The 22,321-nt window shown below is 37.6% G+C and overlaps 1 protein-coding gene across 10 annotated transcripts in view; it reads right to left on the bottom strand.

Annotated features, from left to right (window-relative positions):
* MEI4 (meiotic double-stranded break formation protein 4) overlaps positions 1-22,321 on the bottom strand; it is a 149,957-nt gene that overhangs the window by 64,120 nt on the left and 63,516 nt on the right. For 2 of the 10 annotated variants that reach the window (XR_010471211.1, XR_010471209.1), the window contains exon 4: positions 20,638-20,942. The exons of 7 other annotated variants lie outside the window; for them this stretch is intronic. Coding sequence is in view for 1 of the 3 variants with exons in the window: in XM_005506735.3 (XP_005506792.3) it covers positions 8,568-8,610 (43 nt within the window). In the remaining 2 variants the exon portion in view is untranslated. Of the gene's footprint in view, positions 1-8,567; positions 8,618-20,637; positions 20,943-22,321 lie in introns of those variants that run through there. One more of the 10 variants, XM_005506735.3, reaches the window with a different exon arrangement.

Genomic DNA, 22,321 nt, shown 5'->3' with positions numbered 1-22,321 from the left:
GTTTTTTTCATTATTCCACACCACTTTCATTTAGTAGTTCACTATATTTCTTTACTTGAAAAAATATTACTTCCAGAAACAATAATAATAACAAAAAGACCCGAAACAAAACAAAAACATCACTTCCTATGCCTTGACATCTGGCCTTGTCCTTGAGATCTAAAAATTGTTCATCATACTGTTTTTTCTTGTTAACCAAGAAAACTGCAGGCTAAGCACTATATTAAGTTGTGGTGAGTCTGAACAAGGTATTTTGTATTATGTTTTCAGCAGATCACTTGTTGTCACTGAGCTGATTTCTTCCTTTGGTTCTCCCCAGCTTTGGACAGTATGCCATAAATCATGACACACTTATTTATCCACTGAGGCACTTACAGCAAGATCTGCCTTTAAAATATTTCTTTCACCTTTCAAATACTTTCAAATACAAACAATTTCTGCACATTCCTTGCATAGGGTCCATTCAGACACACTGGTCACTTACACTTTGAAATGTACAGAACACAAGGCATTCACCTCCCTACAGCTGTGCTTTGAGCTACTGCTCTCCACTTGAAACACTACATTCCTTCCTTGTGTCAGGGTAAAAGCACCTAGTCTAAGCCACCAGTGCAGTTCTAAAGCTAATGAAATTGTAAGCCTTTAGAAACTGAACTATACTATCTATATCCACTGCTTAAAGCAGTTATGCGTTACGTAAATGGTCCTTTTTGCTAAATTTTTTACTTGTAAAAATGTATTTTGTACAACTTTTCTATTCATATCAAAGAATTCCAATGAAAAAGCAGAAGTTAATTGTCTCAACCTCAAAGGATCAGCATCTCTGTGGGACAACAAACTGATGCAAGACTCTTGTTTGTCTTGTACATCAAAGGAAATGTTTTACAAATACAGAACCATGCAAGTAACAGAACTGCCTTCAAAGCTGTGAATAAAGGGAAATAGATGGAACCACAGTGAAAGAAAAATAAGTAGTAACAGTAAAGTATCAAAAAAATCTTCGGCTCTGAACCTGAAAGGTGCTCCCCAACTTACCTCATCTTCTTACTAGAAGTTTCACCCAGATATCAAACAACGTCAGTCAAGTTTCATTCTTTGTAAGTGCCTTTGCAGAGCAGAGCCACAAATTAAAGCAGGCAGAAACATGTCTTACAAATGGCTTTCACTGCTAGTTTATTATTTTGGTATCTCCAGAGACTACTTTGCAAAAGCTTTCTGATTCACCTCCTTCATAACAGGATAAATAAAGATTTGCTTTGTGCTTCATAAAATGCTTTGTCAGTACAAGCATCTTCCTTTAAACTACATTCAGAGAAGTTGCAGAAGGACCAACATTCCAGCATATGTCAGGAGATGGTATTTAATTTCAGCATTTCACAAATGCTCAGATGCCTTTTATCATTAAAGAGCCACCATCAATGCCTTCTTTTCTATCATGCTGTGTTTATTTCTACTCACATGACATACTATTACACAGAAAAGTCAAAGTTAGCTGTTTGATCACTGAGATTTTACACATCTTGGCCCACAACTTAAAATCAAATTATTTAGAGTCAAAAAAATCCCTAATAAAAATAATAAGTAGACAAGCATTACAAGGAACTGGAATGGGAATAGTTGAAATTCGATTTCTACAGCTCAAGGAAATTTAGAAGTGTGAAATGCTACTTTAATAGTGGTTTTTCATCACTTATAACCAAACTAAAGAGACTAACTTTTCTACTTTGTTTCAAATGGAACTACTGTATTTTAACCAGAGCAAAAACCTTAGTGTACATGCTGATAATACTACACAGAGAAGCAAAAGGTTCTTTCACTCTCAACATGACAAAATTTTATTCCCTACAGGAGATGTATCCCTAATAGATTACATAAACCATGGTATCTTACCTAATTTTGCTTTAAATCAAAATCTTAAATAGCATCTCACTTCAACACTTAGCAAACAGGTAATGGAACCTGGATTTTGAGGGAGGCCTTTTTCTCTTTAACATCTTGTATAGACTCACTTCTACAGTAATAGTGCTTTACACTGAATGAGTTTAATGACATACTCTGCAGAAAAAGAATCACTCCTTTTTTGGAATAATAACAAGTAGCATAGATCACAAAGGTGGTTCTACAGTCAGAGAATGTTTTGGACAAGTAATTCTCTTGGAATCTCAATCTCTTGTTTAAAACCAGGTAATTAATGACAAATGGTGATATACCTGAATGTATTTCCAGAAACAGTGGATTCCATAAAGTTTTTAAAGAAAATATACTGCTCTTTCACCAGCTTTCTATTACCATCACTATCACCATGTTTCTTCTCTTTTCTTCTTTTATGATCATGAAAAGAGAAGTTTGTGGAATGAAAAGCAGAAGTTTTAAGAGCTGATACAAGTTTTTCACAGTTCCCTAAAAGGACAACTGCTCTCTCAGAAACCACTGTAAAAAGTCTCCTAGAAAACAACACACTGGATGATGTTGCTAGAACTATGGGGATGATGGCCAACTGTGCATTAGTAAAAACTGCACAACAATGTGTTGCTGTCAGGAAGTGCTGTACCCAAGACCACCAAATGCAAATGCATTCCACTAAAAGCATATTGGCAGTTACAGAGTTTTATCAATAACATTTTTGCTCATATCAGCACAGAAATGACACCAGTGGTTAGGTGGAAAGAGGTTTCGAACTAAACCAGAAATTTTCCTTGATTAGGAATAGTACCAGGACAAGAGCAGAAAGAAGTCACTAGTTTGACCCTTGCTGCTAATGCCAACATAAAGTGCGACAGGAACTGGAAGGATCAAGAATTATCCACCAAAACACATCTGGTACCGAAGTTATTCAGCAAGAATAACTACTTATTAACACAGTTCCATTTGTGTGTTTACTCACTGTTAAGGGAACCACTAACCCCTTGAAAGCTCTGCCAGAAGCAGGGTGCAGCACCCTAACAACCGACAAGGTGACAAGTGTCCTGTGCAACCTCCTCAATCCACAGTGTGGTACTGGAAGTACACTCACAGGACAGGATCGGCCAAAATCACTGTCAAACAGGGCTGGGTCTCCAGGTTTCCAACATGAGAAAGAGACTCCTCGCCTCTCTCCAGCCTTCTAACACTCTTGCAGGGAGAGGGTACTGGGGACCGCAGCCCCACCAAGGTCCTGGCCATGGAAAGCTGCTGAGTAATCATTCAGCTGCTGAAATAATTATAAAAGAAGTCAGGAACTGCCCTGTACTGCTCTGTGTTAGACAACCAAGGGGAACTAAGAGGTGGTATAAGATCATTTGAGGACCTTAGATATAAACAGTAAATGAAATAACAGAAAGAACTGGGGTAAATGTGATTCATAAACACTACCCTACTCTACCAACCTGTCAGCCCACTGTTTTGCAACTGCATTTGATGCAGCAGCTCACATTACATCATTAACTATAGCAAGATACCTTTCTGGTTAGTCTCACCTTATTTTTCAGGCTTTCTGTAACATGTGAAGAGGAAATAACTCCCACTAATTAGAAAGAAACCCCACTATTTTCAGATTATTACCTTTTTTATTTCTTTCTGAGTCAGAAACTTCATACATTCAACCCCATTTAAAGGTCAAAGCTTTCACATTACTGTTTAAAAAAACCTAAACAATTCAATCAAATCATTCACTGTCATTAAAAACTGAAAACAACCATGAAAGCCATGAAATATGCATCTAAACTTAAACCATTCATTACAATCCCTTTAGCAAGCTATAAAATCATCTATTTCCAGAAAAACTGCAGCTCCACAAAAGGGCTGTTTATGCATCTTGCTAGTTAGTGGTACCCACTTTCATACTGATAATACATTGTCGAAGTCTGGAAGTCAAGGTCAAACATCTTCAAGAAGCAAAGTCAATTCCCTGAGCCCACTACTGGCACAAAAGCACCCCTTCCGCCCCTAGCACTGTTAGCTGTCAGAAGATGCTTTTCCACCTTTTATCTCTTCACTGCTTTTTTTCCACTGCTAACTACACACAACCAAACAGCTCAGCCCCAGAATGCACAGCAGTTGCCTTCAGTGCTGCACACAACACCAAATTAAGTCTCAAGAGGAAAAAATACTCCTGGATGCTACTTGGGTTTTTCTACCTCATGCCAGAATTGAACTAGTGGCAACAACAGGCTGACAGGGATAACAGTAATTTTCTGTCTTTAACAGAAGTGCACGGATGAGGTCTTCATTATTCTTTGCATTAGTGTACATGAACGAGAGGAACCAGTCTCTCAAACAGTATTCCAGAAAGTGATACAGTTAAGTCTGCAGTCAGATCAAAATTCTACCTGAGGCAAAAAACACAGTGATCTTGGGCTGAGCCCACCCCAGCTCCTGGGCTCACGACCATTGGTCTCTCTCAGCCAGCTCTGTATTTCTCATGTGCGGCACCCAGCCATCAGGAGATGAGCTTATGCAGGTGAATCCTCAGCTCCAGAGCATTTAAGAAGTCTTTTAGAGGTGTTTATGGGTAAGGGAGGTGAATAACTTTAGATAATTTACCTTTCTGAGTGCTACATACTGTTTTCTGACACCTTGGAAACAGGGAAGTCACAGAGCAGCAGGGGGAAAGGGGTTAAGTTTTACTGTGATTTAAAATTATAAGGCACCTCAAAATAAAACCAAAACCCAAACTTGCTTGAAATAATTCAGTGTTTGAGTAATACCCATTTATGTCACAGAATTGCATACCTTAGGCATGATCTCTAAGTTTGCCCATGAAATTCGTGGCTAATAATGGAGGAAACCTCTGCAAATGTCATAGATGAAACCTTATTGCTTACAACAGGACATTTATTTGTTTTTTCAGATCATTATCATTTAAAATTGCACATTTTAAAAATTAATTAAGACACAAAATAGACTGTGATTCATTTAACTTCCAGGCCATTCAAGGGCTTAGTTTCCTTCACATTTTAAATAGATGGGAAATATAAAAAGATTTGTCAGGACAGAAAGAAATTGCCACTCACCACCCATACACAGCTAAAAATCTTCAGACAGTCCTAAATAATAGTGTGTAATGAATAACCAAAAAATGGTTTTCCTTCTAAATTTAAGTGTATGGTCTGTCTTTAAAGGCACAAATGTAATAGGAGAAAAGTATTTTGTTGCCCTGATTTTTACTTTAACTAGTCTGTCAATTACACTCTGCAGATTGAGGCAAAAAAATTACCCACATCTTTGTAACCTCATTCTGCACTACACAATAGCAACCAAGACACTGACTCATTGTAACAGAGCACAAAATGAAATACAAAATGCTGCGAGTGTGCTAGTGGAACTGGGCTGAGCTGCAGACACATAAGGCCACAACATTAAGCAACAATAAAATAAACCTGATTTAATTGGTATGCCTAACATAATACTGTCTTTTGTGTATATAATAAATAATGATAATGGGACAGCCACGTAATCAAGATGAACTCAAGTATGTCTTGTGTTCCAATTAAGGAGTTTTCATTGTAAAAATGTATATTACACCAAGGCTACTCTACAGTGTCATTTTTAAACAGCACATACACAGAATACACAAAGTTATGTAATGTGGACATACTTTCTGAGGGAAAAACGTGGTTTTACTACCACAAGGCTAAAAAATTCCTCCAGCATATTTTTTATATGGACTCAAGATACTGAAGTGATACTGAAAATAATAAATATTTAAAATACATTATGCCAAAAACACAAGGAAACTTGATTTGAATGTAACATGATTTATTTCTTCAAATAATTTAACTTTTAAATAATTTTAGCTTCTAAAATCAAGTCATATAAATTCTCCAAAACCAAATAACATCAACAAATTGAAAAAATATTTTAGAGCCTTTTAACATTCCCAAATTATAACAATTTCACAGCACTTAAGAACATAAGCAAGCATAATCCCTCAGGATTTCAGTAACATTTCAGAGGTAAGATTTATCTCCTCTTGAGTACAGAAATCTGCAGTCTAGGAGGCTACAGCCGAGCTAGCTGACTAGGCTTCCTTTTTGATCAATGGGCACAAACAGAGATTTCTAATGTTAAAAAGGGATTTATACATCTACCTTGTGATCAGGTTAAGTGATGACCGAGAAACACATTTTTACCTCCCTGAACTACAGAGAGAGTGATGATGGCTAGATCAGATGCACACACATGTACTGAGGACAGCTGCCTTCAGTGAGATGAGCTGGTGCTCCACAGGCAGTTTAAGCTGAGACCTTCAAAAAACCTTTCAAGCGCCTAACCAACAAGAGAAATTTTGCATGGCTAAAATGAGTACCTTTTAAAAGAAGTTTGTAATCCTAGAACTTTTTTTAATATCTCTGGGGAAAAAAAAAAAAAAAAAAAAAAAAAAAAAAAAAAAAAAGAGCTTTCTAGAAGAAAACCCCAAAATCATGGGAAAATTTAGTGAGAATAACCTTGTAAGCACTTAAACGTTGCCCATGCCCAAATAAAATAGCAAATAGGTCCAAAGTAAAACACATATGAAGCATCAAGTATGTACAGAATTAAATGAACATAAAACAATTAGTTTGGCCTTTCATAAAGCTACTGCACATCACTCTTCAGTGGGATCATGTGAGGAAATTATTTCCTCCCAATTTAAGATACCACACATACATCAATACTTCATAACTCTATGCTTAGACTAGCTCCAGGTTTGGACAGCTCTGGCATTTTGCTCTCTGAACAGAATCATTTGACATCAATCCTTTTTTCTAACATGCTGTTGTACTGACATGTCTAGAAGAGAAATACCATATCAGATTTAACATACAAGAATCTCCAGTCACTCAAGAGTTCAGCTTCATCAGTCTTCTTAAGGAAACATTACAAAGTATTGACAGCAAGGACAGCTTATGCACCACAGGAGCCTTAAAGAGAGAAAAGGATTCACTTCCGCTCTATTCCCATTAGAACAGGCCAAGTAAAAAACCCTAATGTAAGCCTGAGATTACTGGTCATTTTAAATTTTGTATATGTTCTCCCTACAAACTCAGAGTTCTTCTATTTGCACTCTTTTTTCTCCTCCAAAAGTTTCTTTTTGCTGTGTCACTTACAATATCTAATGAATCTGGCACACATTACCATTACCACTACCGTGCTTCTCTTTAGTATTCTTACTACTAAAGACAGGCATATATTTGCACAAAAGGGAATTTATTCTATAAATATTGCTGTTCAGAAATTAAAGTATAACTCAGTGGTGTAAATTTATCTGTTCTTATGTTGGCACAGACTTCTTCCCCTACCAAACAAAACAGTGATCATTTAATCATCTGGGTGTAAATCCATTTGGTTTGGAAACTGAGGATATATTTCTCATTAGTTTTATGAGCCAGGCCATTACAGTCAGACCCTTAGTCATTTACAAAATTTCATATGTGCTAATAATAATAATAATTACATAAAGTGTAAATTTACAGTTGGCCTTTTGGACTGTGGATAAAAAACCCTGTCTTTACATACTGCCAAGTTGCAACATGAAAGCAGCTGTATCTCCCAAGTTTGACCTATGACAAAGACTGCACTAGTTCTTAAATGAAGAACTTCAGAGCAAAGTTCCAAAAGAGGCAATCATAACATAACTATAACCACAACTAAATACATAATGCCTAAATATTAATTTATGAAGCACTGGAAGTTGTAAAAGACAGTGAATATTTACAGTCAAGTCCATGTACAAGTATCTTTTACACTTTACTAAGCTCAATTGCTAGTTTATTCAAATCAAGATAGTAAGTGGGAAGTAAGTCAAAGTTAATCATTACTTTCTTCAGTCAGTCATTGAGAAAAAATGTAGGAGACTGATCACCATGATTTCTAAGTTCCTAAGGACAGGGTGCTCAGAAACAATCATTTCAATTCCCTGACATTAAACAGTTTCAGGTAGTCTTTGGTAACTCTTTTCCGTTGTAGCTGTATATTTAATGCAACCTTATTTTAACAAGCAGATCACTAACAACATTAATTGAATTCCAGGACCTATCCCATACAATTTAGCAACAATACAGCATTCTTACTTGTGATTTGAGTGAAATGCGTAAAACTTCAGAGTTTTAGAAGAGAAAGAAGAGAAAGAAGAGAAAACCAAGCATCTGAATGCATGTAGACATAAGTAATTCATAGCTTATCTTTTCCATTAATAATACAGAGAAAGAGATGCAACTTCCACACGAAGGCTGCCATTTCCTTCCAAATAAATCAATTAAGCCGAACCCTTCTTCAGGAAACCACTCCTGGAACACCCAGGACTGGCCAGGTGAGGCCTCTGGCATGCAGAACCAGCCTCGGCGGCCCGACCCAGCCCGCTGCTCTCCATGCATCCGCCTCTGCTGGCCCTGACAACCCTCAGGCCTCCCGCCAAACACGTGGGGTTACAAGCACGAAGGGTGTCCCCAAAAGCAGTGACACCCGCGGCCGGAGGCCCACCGACACCGCGCCAGGGCGGCGAGCAGCGGAACCTCCCCAGGCCACCGCCTCCCTCCTGCCCGGAGCCCTCGCCCAGCCTACTTTACAGCCTCCCCGGGAAGGCCTGAGGGCCTGGGACCCCAACCCACCTGCAGCGGCAGCCCCGGCACAGGGGCGGCTCCCCGGCTCCATGGCGAGGGGCAGCGCTCGCCCACCCTCGCTTGGGCCCCGCGCTGCCCCTGGCGGGCGGCGGCTCCGCCCGGGGCTGAGGGGCCGCGCCCGGCGGGCGGGACCGGAGCTGCGCGCCGTACTGGGTCCTGCCCGCCCCTGGCGTGGGCTCGGCCGCAGCGCAGAGGCGCTCCGATGGGAGGTGTTCAGTGAAGGCGCCCCTCGCCCCACTCGTGTTTATCGCGACTAAACAGGGGTGTCTCCTGCTGGTGTTGCTGGAGCCCATTGGCTCATGCTGTGGGCCTTTCCTGAGGCCACGTGGGGGGTGAGAGAGAATGATGGCGGCCACCTTGCTGCGAAGACAGGGACCACCGTAGTCTGGAAGGCAAAGGAACGGGGAGTAGGGGAGCCCTGCAGGACGTGTCCGAATTAGCAAGGCCAGAAGGGAGGGGAGCGCATTAATAATACCTCATATTATTAATAGAAAAGATAAGCTGTGGCAGGTGCAGGGCACGCGTGGGGCTGCGCAGGGTTGAGGTGACACTTCCATTAAGAGATCACTGTCACCTGAAAGAATCCACCACATTTGTACACTGATGGATGGATGGTCTCCAGCCCATGTAGTTCTTACTACTATAAATAAATTGCATGAAGGTCTCTCGAGCGATTTTGTCAATTGATTTTGGTCTCCTTAAACATTTCTTGTGTTCAGATATCCTAAGAGCGATTAAGATCATAAAACCTCAAAACTACTTAAGAGCAGATTGGAAATAAAAGCTGCCTTTTAGCTGAAACACAGTGATGAAAGCTCACCAGTTAACTTAAGAAATTATTTTTCTATGTCAAATTACATTATTTACACAAACTGTGAAGGCTGTGTTAAGACTTTCTTGGCCAGAAATGGAATCTCTTCAGTTGAGGAGGGTCAGGAGGGAGGACAGGATGAGATATAAGAAATGAGTAATGAAGTCAGATGCATTCCGTACATACAGGTTTATCACAATACATTAAATTCTTAAGTAGACAAGAACAGATCTTTCTAAACAGATAAGTACTCAGATGTGAAAAACAATATATACTTTTAAAATTCTCATCTCTATTTTTTGTTCTTGGATAATCTAAATAGCTATATTTTAACATGTCAAATTAATTTATTAAAAAACCTAACTTTTTCATTAATAAACATGGTGGTGGACTTCTGAGCTAATGTCCTTATTTTTTTTAATTTGAAAAATAAATTTACCATCCCAACTACAGAAAACTGTTAATGCATTGGAACTTTCATTTTAGACTTCAAATGATAAAAATAAATAGACTGAATAATTTAGAGACTATTTTCATTCTGACAGCACTACTTACTTCTCAGTGAAACCCAGGGGAAAAATAAGAAAACATTCTCCAGCCTTTAATTATGGGGACATATCAGCAGCTAGGCTTTGTTTACCATTTTCTATGCATCTTTTGTGCATAAAAGTGATGCAGATACTTTGTAAAGTGGACAGTCATTATGTAGATTGGAATGTTCACATTTTCACATTATCTTTTCAACTGTGACTGAAATAAAAGATTCAGAGACATCAGTGTGTTCACTTCAAAACCTGGGGTTTATATACAGAGATCTGGATCTAAGAAGCAGAATTAGGCAGAGACAACATTATTAACATTACTGTTCTAAAAAAGAAATTGGCTCTGCTTTCTGTGAGAGTACCAGCCCTACTCTCAATTGTAGGCTTACTGGGAGGCACCTGACAATCCTGAGACCTTCTGCCATTAAATAGCTGCCTGGATGGATGTTTTTCACTTGATTATTTTGTACTTAAACATCTAAAAGCTTCATTAATTTAGTTTTACATGCACAGCACAGCATGGCTTTTGATGTTGTTGGTTTTTGTTGTTATTTTTTTGTGTGTTGTGTTTGGTTGGTCGGTTTTTGGCTTGGTTTGATTTGGTTTTTCACCAATTTGGAGCACTAGCTTCATTAGTAGTTAAAGAGAATGTGTCTCAAACTTACAAACTTATTTTATGCAACTTTCAGAATACCCACCAAGGTACACCTTTTTACAGTTTTTATGTTTGCCTTTAAAATAAATTGAAACATCCTAATATTTTCAGGGTGGAAAAAAGCTGATTTCTTCCCCTGCCTTAGCAGAGCATCTCTACAGGCTTTATTATTCATCCAAAAGCAGCAAAATCTGGGCATAATCAACTGCAAATTCACTGAGAGCTGTGATTCTGTTCTATTGAAGAACACTTTTCAAAAATAGATTATAGAACTTGTACTAATTTTATGCACTGAATATTCCCAGTGATTACATAATCTAACATTACCTTTTCAGAAATTAAAAACGTGTGTGCACATGCGTTCATGCACATGTACAAATTAATGTTATATCCAATAAATAAAAAATAAGATACAATTCCCATTTTGATATCCAAATGCAGGATGATTAGCAATGTATGTAATCTCAAGTGAACCAAGAGTAAAATCAAGCTTTGATTTGAAATAAGCAGTTTGTAGATCATGAAGGCAGCTGATTCTACTAGTTGCAGATGAATTCTTTTGATCTCTGTTTCTGAAGATGCCTTTTGATCTCAAAAACAGTCAAAGGGTATATTCATGGCAAAAGGTCATACAAAATAATTAGCTGCTTTTATTAATAATTCAACATAAAAGCAGTGCAGGTGTTTAATCATGTTAGAGGTCATGAATTCTCAGTATTTAACAAATTCACATGCTGAATAATTACAGACAAGTCAGTGGTCAACTTGGAATAAACTCCAAAAACACAGGCTTCAATCATTAAAGGTAAATGGATTGCATTGCTGTCAGACATGCGGGCCCTGCTCTTACTGCATGCCAATAGTATCAACAAAAAAATTGAGCAAACACAGAAAGACCTTTTCATTCGGAGAACTACAGTCTGTCAGAATTCCTCAGACATCTTTATATTTTAATGCATCTCAGTTTACATGAGAGCTGGATGTGTCTGAAAACACGTGAAATACACCATCTCATCTGTTATAGTTTGCAGTTTTGTTTAGCTGATGTGCAGCAAGAGCTACACAGTCTTGAGAAGAGTATGTGAAAATCATGAGCAGGAACGTCAATGTCTTCTCATTTGAGTCTTCATCCTTCCGTGTCACAGTGCTATCTTTTATTTAAAATAAAAATTCTTCATTACTCAGCATGATGCTCTGTTCAAAATAGATTATAATGTGTTAGTGATGGCTCTATTTCATTTGTAATTCTGAATGCAGAAATACAGCTCAAGTAGTCTCTTTGATCATAATCTGCAATTCTAAACAAATCATCTGATTTAGGATGTTCAGGGAGTTATGCAATGGCTTCTTTGTGACTGTTCAGAAAAAGAAGCCTTACCATCAGGAAAAAAAGATAACATGTCAGCATCTGATGCAATGAAAACTTCACTCTAAAAAGCAATAAAAAAGTTAGACCTAATAAGCGGAGAACAGGGAAACAAGCAAAACTTGCTACTGTTAAAGGCAACATACCATCAGTTATGACTGTATGGTCTGTTATGAATAGACACTTTACAGTGCTTTTTAAAAATGTTATCACTTACATAAAGTTTATGAAGACAGGCTCCATTCTTTTCTATACGTTATTTTCTAAAGAAAGAGAAAAACTTTCCTTCAAATAATTTCACGATCTGGAAAAGAGTACTAAGAGTTTCCCACACCACCAGATAAGAAAATGAGTAAAAGCATGTTAGCAAATAATCAGAGAAAGGAAGAGGTAATTTCTGCCAAAGAGCTATCCTAGGATTTACAAAATTCAGATTGCACTTCTACACACGGGGCTAGAATCAAAGAGCATCTGAGCAGTCCTCCCTAACTGCCTCATAATACAGAAAATTGAGTGCATTAAAATATCTACATTACTCTCATTTAATCCTGAGGCATTTTTATTAGCATTCCTCTTTGCAAACATTGGGTATCAACTGAATCATGGGTTGCAATGCCCATTTCTTTCTATTGACTTGAATGGGTCTGGCGTAAGTTCTGATGAAACGGGCTTTACCTCTTGGATCATACTAGGTCGTGCTTCACACACACAAAATGCAAGATGTTAACCCACTGAAGACACAGTGGTTGTGCTAATGCTCCTGGCATCTCACCTGTCTAACCAGTATCTTGTGCAGACCTTGAAGGACACAGAGTAAATTCTTTTTTCTAGGGGGAATTTGCATTTTGTTTTCCACAGGAGCTTTGGAGCCAGCAATCACAGAGGTGTTCTGGAAGAGGTCTGTCTCAGTTCCTTTTGCTAAAAGTGTTCCACTTTGGATAGAATAATTAAATACTCTTGAGGCTACAGGAAGCTTTAATCTGGTGAAAGAGCAATTACCTGGCAGGAAGATGAGGGCTCCAGTTTTGATCTCTGTTCCAGGTAATCTTGATTTTTCTACAGCAAAAACTGGAATTTGCCCAAGTTTCAGGTGAGAAACCAAATTACCTTTATGTGAGGGGTCATATACATCATGTAATATGCTGTCTAGGCTAAAGATTCATTCCTTTGATGGAAGACCTGTAATAGCAATGTTGGTCTTGATGACAGTTGTACTTCGAGTAGGATGTAGGACTGACTAGACATTAAAACCAAACCAAACCAAACCAAACCAAACCAAACCAAACCAAAAGCAAAACAGAGTGCTCTGCCCCTACCTTTTCCACAACCGCCTGAAGACAGCTTATAATCTAGTAAACAGGGCTGCAGGGTGAGAGAGGTGGGCTTGAACACTGACTCAAAAGTGACTGGAGTGTGTGACCCACATTGTGGGGGAGCCAACTGGCCACTGAGTTATTGGACAGAAGTTGATTAAAGTAGCTACTATCTGTGTTTTCTGAAAAATGTGACTATTCCAGAACTTAAATCGGGAAAGGTCTTGGAGGCTGTGACCTGTATGTGGACATACATGCTCTAATCTACACTGGAGGAAATTGCATATGGTCTGGTGGTCTTACACATGGATAAGAATTTTGACAATTTTGACTCCCTCAAGAAGCTCCTCACTTGGCATCTGCCCCTGTCACTCTTCCCATTAACTGTATCAGGATCCTTGCAGTAGTGCTGAGAAGTCTCCTGTTAAAAAGTATCCCCAGTTTTTATACTGCGTAACAACACAGAAGTTATTTTCTGGACCTAACAGCCATATCTGTGCTATATTGTGGCCCTTCTTGAGACCTAAAGGAGATCTAGGTCATACACTGTGTAATACTGGTCTGGCTCCACCACACAGCTGGTGTCAAGCACAAGAAAACCCTGTGTATTAGGGAATCCACATCGATTGACCAGGCACTAAAGTTTTCTTCCTCCTTTGGTACACAAAGGACAATGTAGACATTTTCTCATTTTGGGGAAGCTTATATTGTTTACACACACTCACCTGCACAAAAAAGCGCACACATAACTAGTGATTAACAGGCTTGTTCTTATAGAGTGAGTCTAGTTTAGTCTTCAAAACCAGGGTAACTTATCCCCTCAACAAGGACTGGACTGTACTGCTCTCGTAGGTGAGGAGAGGGAGGGCCATCTGCTTAGTCATGTAACTTGTCACCATTTCATTCACTTAAAAAGAGTTTTGTCAGTTTGCTTTAATTGTAAATGCATCCCACTGACTTTAACAAGCTTAAACCATTAGTTCAATCATTTTTCCTGGTGTGGAATGTAGGCTTCAGGTTAAATTATTAAAAATGTAGATTCTTGGAGCCCAGAATTCCTTCTATCTAGCAATATAGAAAGGAGATCAGCCAATGAAAAAAACACCCCTCAGAAAAATTTAAATAGATTAGACTAGAAAAAGTGAATTTCTAATGCAATATGTAGTATCAATAGAATAGGTCATATATAGAGGCATACACACATAAATATATACTTACACATTTAGGTAGATAGATAGATAGACAGACAGACACACAGATAGATACAAATGATGAAGTGAAACTGGTAAAGAGGCACAGAAAGTACTTTTTATTATCTGTCTAATATGTTTCAACCACAGCAACTGGCTTCCAAAGATAAAACACTTTGTCTCCTCCACACACAACTTTCCCTCCCTTGGAAAAATGCCATGACATGTCCTAGTTCAGTGGTTACTGAGCTTTAGCTCTGAAGGGTTGAACATAATTTTAACAGATCAAGGGAGCTGCAATCAATACTGTATCTACTTTGAAACTCATCCTGTGCTTCCTGGGGCTCTTGGAGCCCATCAGGGACGGGCAGTGGATCTGACATAAATCGTTTCTTGCAGCAGCTGAGCCGTTGCTGCAGAGAAGAGCATCTGCTTACAGCACAAGAGGGTCACATTACCATGGTTCCCATGCCTGAAATAAAATGGCGGTGATATACGAATGTGAGCATCAGTAGATACAAATGTAGACGCCATTTAAAACTTGCATGGCATGACTGGAATGAGACAAATTTTAAATTCAAATAAAATCCGTACAAGTTATGTCTTGATGCAGCTGTCCAGAAATCTGAAGGTCTGTATGTGGGCCTCAGGTTGTGGATTAGAACCACAAAGGCTGGGCTGTGCATATTTTAAGGGGAGAAAATCACACATGCCCATAAGTCTCCACAAATGTCCATTCCATAGGAGGATTTCAGAGGCAATCACCCATCTGCCAAAGTATGTATGCTGTCTTTAATCATATTTCTGCACAATGAGGGAAAAACATAAGAAGAAAATACAAAAAAGAAACCAAACCAAACAAAACAAAACAAAGCAAACAAGATTGCCAACTGTGTTTCTCAGCTAATGATAAGAAAACAAATGATTGGCAGGAAATAGATGTGATGAAGGTGAATTTAAATTTTATGATATATGTGATTTTGGAACTTCACTGAGTTGTCATGACTTATGAAATCACTAAGATGCCCATCAGAGTTGAGGATGGTTCATTTAAATCCATGAAAACGACTGTGTGAGTGTAGTTCATAAAATGAGCTACATTTAATTTGGTTCTAACTAAATTCTATTTAGTTTACTTCTAACTAAATTCCAGACTTTTGTAAAAATAATTCATGATTTGATTTTTCAGTTATGATATGTAAAATCAATGCACAGTTTTTCATTTCAACTGTAATATTTGGTTGCTCTGAGTTCTCAAGGATTTGAGGAACAATGAAAGAAAAAGCAGCAAGTCAGCAGAGTGAAATTCTTATGTAGGTTACTTGGATAATTCATATCTGAGAATAAAGAAATCTGAGTGCTGTGGAGTATATATAATACTTGATATATGTACTATAAGGTCTATAAGGTCTTAAGGTCTATAAGAAAGTTAAACTGAAGTTTAATCATAAGTTTTGCTCTGATCTGTGAGATCCTCACATGAAATTGGATGAAGATATGTATTTATGGAGATAATCCTCCCTATATTCCCATGCACCTTGAATTTGGAGTGGAGTTATTTTCCAATAGCTCTTATAATTTTCCTTACTTCTTCAACTCTGCTGTTTTATTCATGCTTTATTGCCACATTTTACACACAGATACGTGCATGACTTCATTGAGAGTCATGCACATATGCACATATTTCTCTCTAGGGAAAATGTGGCCTTTAATAAATATGCAATGTGACACAGTTGTGATTGAGGTAGGCAGTTTTAAGATGCATAACTTGATTATTTTAAAAACACATTTCTTCAAACATACCAAAGACAGGTATCTGTCAAGCTAAAAGTTACATGAATTGGAATGTAAAAGGGCAACCTAAACATTTTTCAAATTATGCAGAAGGGTGTTTGCTCATTATCCGTAATTCAGAACCAGACTGGATCTTTACCACACTTTCATAGTGGTTCGTATTTGAGTAGTGAACAAACATGAACAATATTAACACAACAGATCATGTTGTTAGACCTCTAAATGTCATAATAGAAATACCTCTCAAACATAACTATGGCCGTTGCAGGGGAGAAGCCGTGAAAAGTAAACAAAATATGTTTTCCTCTTTGTTTCCACTTTTGAAATGTTTATTTAGGTAGCGCTCAGAACACTATTCCTTGTTATTAAGTGTATTCAAGAAATAATGCTTTAAATGCTCCAGGCTGCTCAGAGTTTTGAAGTACTGACAAAGTTCAAAGAAACCTATGTTGTCACTGGTGTTTCCTCATAAGCTAAGAATCCTTCTCCTCCTCAGAAGTAATTAATTCTGTGCTTGTTTTCAGGGCTAGAAATTGTTCTGCCAATATTCACGAAGACCAGCTTGCCCTCACTATTTTTATTTTATTTGTGGAAAATGGATCAGATAGACTGTCTCAATGCTCAAGGAGTTTAACTCAGTTAAAAGTCAATAGCAAGCCAAAGAGATGATCCCAGTGTTCCACTGATCATTCCATAGGCTGTCAGTCAATACAATTTCTCCTGGGACTCCATACCTGATAAGTCCAGCAGCAAGTAATACCAGGGATGGAAGCATACATCAGTTGAAAACATAAGTGCTGCAGTGAGTGAGAACAAGGGCTCATCTAGCCCAATTTTCTCTCTCCTACAGCAGCAGTGGGAGAGGCTGTTAGAATATTATTTAGAGGTTGCTCACTGGCATGTTTTCTCCATAGTGTGTTTCTTTTAAGCTCGTAGACACTATTGAGTCCTTCATTACTGCCATAGCTGAGCATCCTTCTATTTTGCTCAACATCTTTATGGTAAGACAGTGCCATTGTTTAAACTCTATTGAACAGAGTGACACAGTGAATCAACCACAGAGTGTAAAACTAAACTTTCAGCTCCAGCTGCTTTACTAGCACCCTATCTAATAAAGACAGTTATCCTATTTGACCTATGTGATTAACAAAGATATTAATTAGCAACTGATTTGGACAGAAATCTTGCCAACTCTTTTTAACCTATTTGCTTTGAGAGATGTTCATTTGTTTAGCCTTCTTCAGTGCATATTTATTTCCAAGATCATCCACTTTCTTAATTGTTATATTCAAAGCAAAAATACAAATTATACAGATAGTGTTTACTCTTCTAGGTAATGGTTTTTAACCAGAACTCATTTCAAATGTTACTGATCATATTCAAGATTACTTCAACTAATCTTCCATAGGAAACAGGTCACCTGTTAGCCATTAGATACTCTGTTAGCAGCTGAAATATGTCAATTGGAGAAGATAGCAAAATTATTTAAATTTAGATGGTGAGATGAAGAAACTCTTCAGTAAAGAATAAAGGAAGAGTTTAGCAAAGCCGACAGAAAACTTGAAGCAAAAAAGAATATGGAGGCATCAAGGGGAAGTTGGTTTCCATTAATTTGCCTTTCAAAAGTAGCTACTTTCCCTTTATATTGCCCTCAAAGCTCGTTAGTTGTAGTCTACATTTTACAGGACCTTACTTCACTCCTTTCCTGGAGGATTTATTTCAATGGGTTGATATTATGCAGTGTTTTTCTCTTTTTGTTTTTTTGGTGAAATCACATCTGTAAGTTATGCTGTGGCTATATACAACATCACTCTTTGTATTTTCCCAAGACACTAGTGCAACAGAGACATTAACTCAGTTTTCAAAAACTGAATGCTTAGATAAATTGATTATATTTGAAACAGAGTAAGTTTTAGCATATGTCCAAACTGCTGTTCCACAGTCCTAAATTCTTCACACATTTGCAGGATAAAGTACTTGCATTTTGTAAGGCAACACCCAGATAAAGATACTATTATACCATCTGTAACTGGAAAAATTGCTATAGAGTACTGTGTAAAATATCATCCCATCCTGATTTTCTATGCTTAAATTATGGTTTCAGGGATTATATGCAGTAAGCTTGCACCATGAGGCTAAGAAAGCCCCCCATGAAATATCTAAGTAGCTCACAAAAACCTCACAAAATCCTGTCAAATACATGAAAACCTAAAAGGGTCATTCAGATGTCCCTGAAGGAATTCAAAGATGGTATACATGTCCTTGAAAATAAAACTTTATAATTGAAAATCTGACAGGTCCTTCACTATAAAATAATAAATGCACCTCAAATCAAACTTTTACAAGGGCTTAGACAGCAAGTTTTCAAAGCAGATCCTTGAAAGGAAATGTTGAGTTATTAATATCAGAAAATTGTGGACAATGGATTGTTAGGTGACTAAAACAGTTCAAGCTAAAAAGAAAAAAGGATTAAAATGTGGATTGGTATTTTCTGTTTAAAACAATTAAATTAAAAGCTCTTAAAATAATTTTGAGCATCCACAAAACTCACAGGGAAAACCTTTGAACTGGAAATTATTCCATCTTCTTCATTTTTTTCCCCGTATGATAGAGGCTAATGGGTAGCATTGACTTTTAATTTCTAGGATTACTTCCTAGAAGCTAAAGTGTCTTGCACAGTGGTTAGATGCTGCTTTTTGGTGAGAGCACATTGAAAGATGCCCTAAAAATGACAAGGAGTTAAAAAAAAAAAAAAAAAGGAAGCAGTATTCTGCTTAGTAGCAAACTCTCTAATACCCCAGTTGTAAATATGAGAAAAGTTACATTGTTACAGAAGTTACAGAGGTAATTACACCTTTGATTCTGGCAGATGTTAAAAGTATCTGGTAGCATCTCATTTTAAAGTATTTTTTACATCTTTTCAAACAGGTCATCTTCTTGTGATGTCTAATATGTAAAACAAGCAGACAAACAAAAACCAAACCCAAACAAACAAAAAAAACCCTGAAAGCCTCGTAATTAAGTGTCTCATTGTTTAACTATTTACTAAAAATAATAACAACTGAAACTAACACCAAGACTCAGAAGCTGGATAGAAAGAAATGTCAAAACATTCTGCGTAGGAACTGGAAACAAGAATAAAGAATTATTACAATTCCTTTTATTAGTGTAAGGAACGTTTAACGAAGAACTGTTCTTTTGACATAACTGAGGACCTGGCACCTGATCCCAGTTGGGGGAAGGACTGAGAGACATCAGACTATGAATTCTTAATGTAAAACACAGTTTCTTCCTGGAATATATACTGATACCTGTATATACCTGTATTTATAAGTTAATTTAGGTGGAAGTGTAGCCAAAGTACCAGGAATCCATATTGATAAGGGAAAGAGTATTGTATGCATCAGGGTAGTCTGTAAACCCTGAAGTACCCAATCAGTGGGGAACAGGGGAGGGAAATTGTGGCCCGGATTTTGGGGGGATATAAGCAGGGGCTTTTTGCCCTATTAGGTGTGCCTACCTTTAGGTAGAACACCTGGTGTTGCAATACCATTATTAAACAAATTGCTTTGCTGAGAGATCCACCCTGAGCCTACTATATTTGCAAAATAATTGTTTCCTACATTAGTTTTCTTGATGCAAGTCTCTACACAATATGTTTAAGCACAAAAATATGCTGCATTGGTATGATTGACCTAATAAATATATATATATACATTTTTAAGATCAAAGCAAGGGTCTTTTGTTTAAAAAAAAAAAAAAAAATGCTGCAAAGACATACACCCAAATAACCAGTGAGGTGAAAAACAGGTGAGCCTGCTTTTTTGATACCATTTTCTAGGAAGATGATCTTCAATCACTTCAATCATAGATCAATTAATAAAAAGGAAGAAAGTAAATTTCACTGTTGATCAGCACCTTTATTTTACTTGTTTGCCCTAGTCTGCTACCAGTCTATCTGAGATTGAAATCCTGAAGGAACACCAGTGATACAAAGTGGTTTTGACTTCATTTCTGTCTGGGTTTAGACCCACAAATGTTGGCAGATGGAGGACAAGTTTTAGATCTCCTCAGTTACTTTTAATTTCTAGGATTACTTCCTAGAAGCTAAAGTGTCTTGCACAGTGGTTAGATGCTGCTTTTTGGTGAGAGCACATTGAAAGATGCCCTAAAAATGACAAGGAGTTAAAAAAAAAAAAAGGAAGCAGTATTCTGCTTAGTAGCAAACTCTATAGTTAGTAATAGCATGAGCAAGATATTGCTAGCCATCTTCATTAAACTCCCCTTAAACAAATTCCTTGCAAAATCTTCATAGCAAGGATCAGTCAGGAATCTCCTGTGAAATTGACATAGAAGGGATGGAAGGAGCATTCAGAAATGTGAGAAGTAATATGAAAATTGGGATGTTTTTACTGATACTTTGGAGGCAATGCAAACTTCTCATTTGGATTCCTATTGGCACAGTCAGTCTTCCTTTTACTTCCTTTAAGGTAAGAGATTAATGTGAAAAACAAGGACACAGAACAATTGGAAAAGTGCTTAAACTGACAATCCAAGTGTCATGTAGGTTGACTCCTCCAGGCAGTAACTCCCTGCTCCCGTGATCCTCCAAGGTGTGGACGAGCCTCTCTGCCTCCAAACAATTCAGTGAAAACCACAGCATGCTTTGGATCTTTTTCATAGCTTTCTGTGCTGGAAGAGAACAGTAACATGAATTAAAAGTGACCTTTGTTGGTGAATTGGATAAATTTTACTAGTGTAATAAACTGAATTTAGCGGTACAAGTACAGTAGCTCTGTTTAATAGATAGAGGTAAGAACTTCACAGCTAAACACAACAGGCCAAATTCTGGAGTTACTGAGGTGCTAAAACTTCTGCCAGGTTTAGATAGAGTTTTGTATAAACTTTAAAGCACAAACTGAAGAAAGACTTCAGGATTTGATTTATTTTACCTGTTAATATCCCACACCCTTTCCTTTTGCCCTGCTCTCCCTATGAACAAAATCTTTGCCAGTTCAGGTCAAGTTTTCTGACAATTACCTTTCCAAGGACTAACAAGCAAACAAAAGAAACATCAACAAGCCATGCAGAGGCTTTCAGGAAGTCATTTAGGAGCTTGAAATTCTGCATGAAAAGAGTTTTCCCTTTCTCATTGAACTTATTGCTTCCTCTTTTGGTAACTCTTTCTCTGCCCTGCAAATGAAACATCGAGTCCTGTCTTAATAGAGAGAGTGGATGGATGAAACTGTTCCATACTGGAAATAATCTCTACACTTCTAGTCAAACTCTTTTTATCCCAGGTGGATTCTGCATATGGCTGATTTTTGCCATACAGAATAAGAAGTAAACAGGCACTGATAGATATTGGCTTTCCATCATCTCAACTGTCAGCTGCCGTACATTAAGAAGTTATCTATGCCTTTAATTGTGAAGAGGAGAGGGATTTAGAGCTTGCAGGAGTGTAATTGTTTCACAGTAAATCTATAGATAAGCCCTTCATCCTTACTGCCCACACACAGTTCCACTGACTTTAAAATATTAAATTATCCCATTCCCTTCTACTCTGGTGCCTAAAGCAAGATCTGTTATCCTGAAGCCTTTTTTGTAGCTTAGGCTCTAATGAGATAATGATATTGCAAACCAATAACCAAAATGAGGAAATATTTAAAGGAAGCATAAGGCTGCCTTCATTACTATCATATTTCTTTACTGCATTAATTTTGAAATATGTTTCTATGTTCTCTCTAATCCCAGTCTTAGTGATAAAAGTTTTGATAACTGATAAGTTTCTTATGTGATGTGTTCCTGGAGACAAGGTGTAAGTTTGTGGGCAAGGGCAAGGGAGAAGAGGATCTTTATCTTTCAGTGTGCCAGAGATTGCAGATTTTTCCTTTCAATATACTTAATCAGATAAAACAGGCTTGGTTTGATGTCTAAATCTGAAACTTTGTTGAATTGTTTATTTCTGGTTATGAATGTATTAGAATTCAAGTGAGAAAATAGCTTAAGAAAAGCAGGTAAATAGTCCTGTGATTAAATAAATATCTGCAGTCCCTCTGGGCTTGTCTTTG

Source organism: Columba livia, chromosome 3, assembly GCF_036013475.1.
Source record: "Columba livia isolate bColLiv1 breed racing homer chromosome 3, bColLiv1.pat.W.v2, whole genome shotgun sequence".
NCBI classification, from domain to species: Eukaryota; Metazoa; Chordata; class Aves; order Columbiformes; family Columbidae; genus Columba; species Columba livia.
The sequence above is the reverse complement of the archived record's forward strand: the minus strand, read 5'-3'. Positions and strand labels throughout refer to the sequence as shown.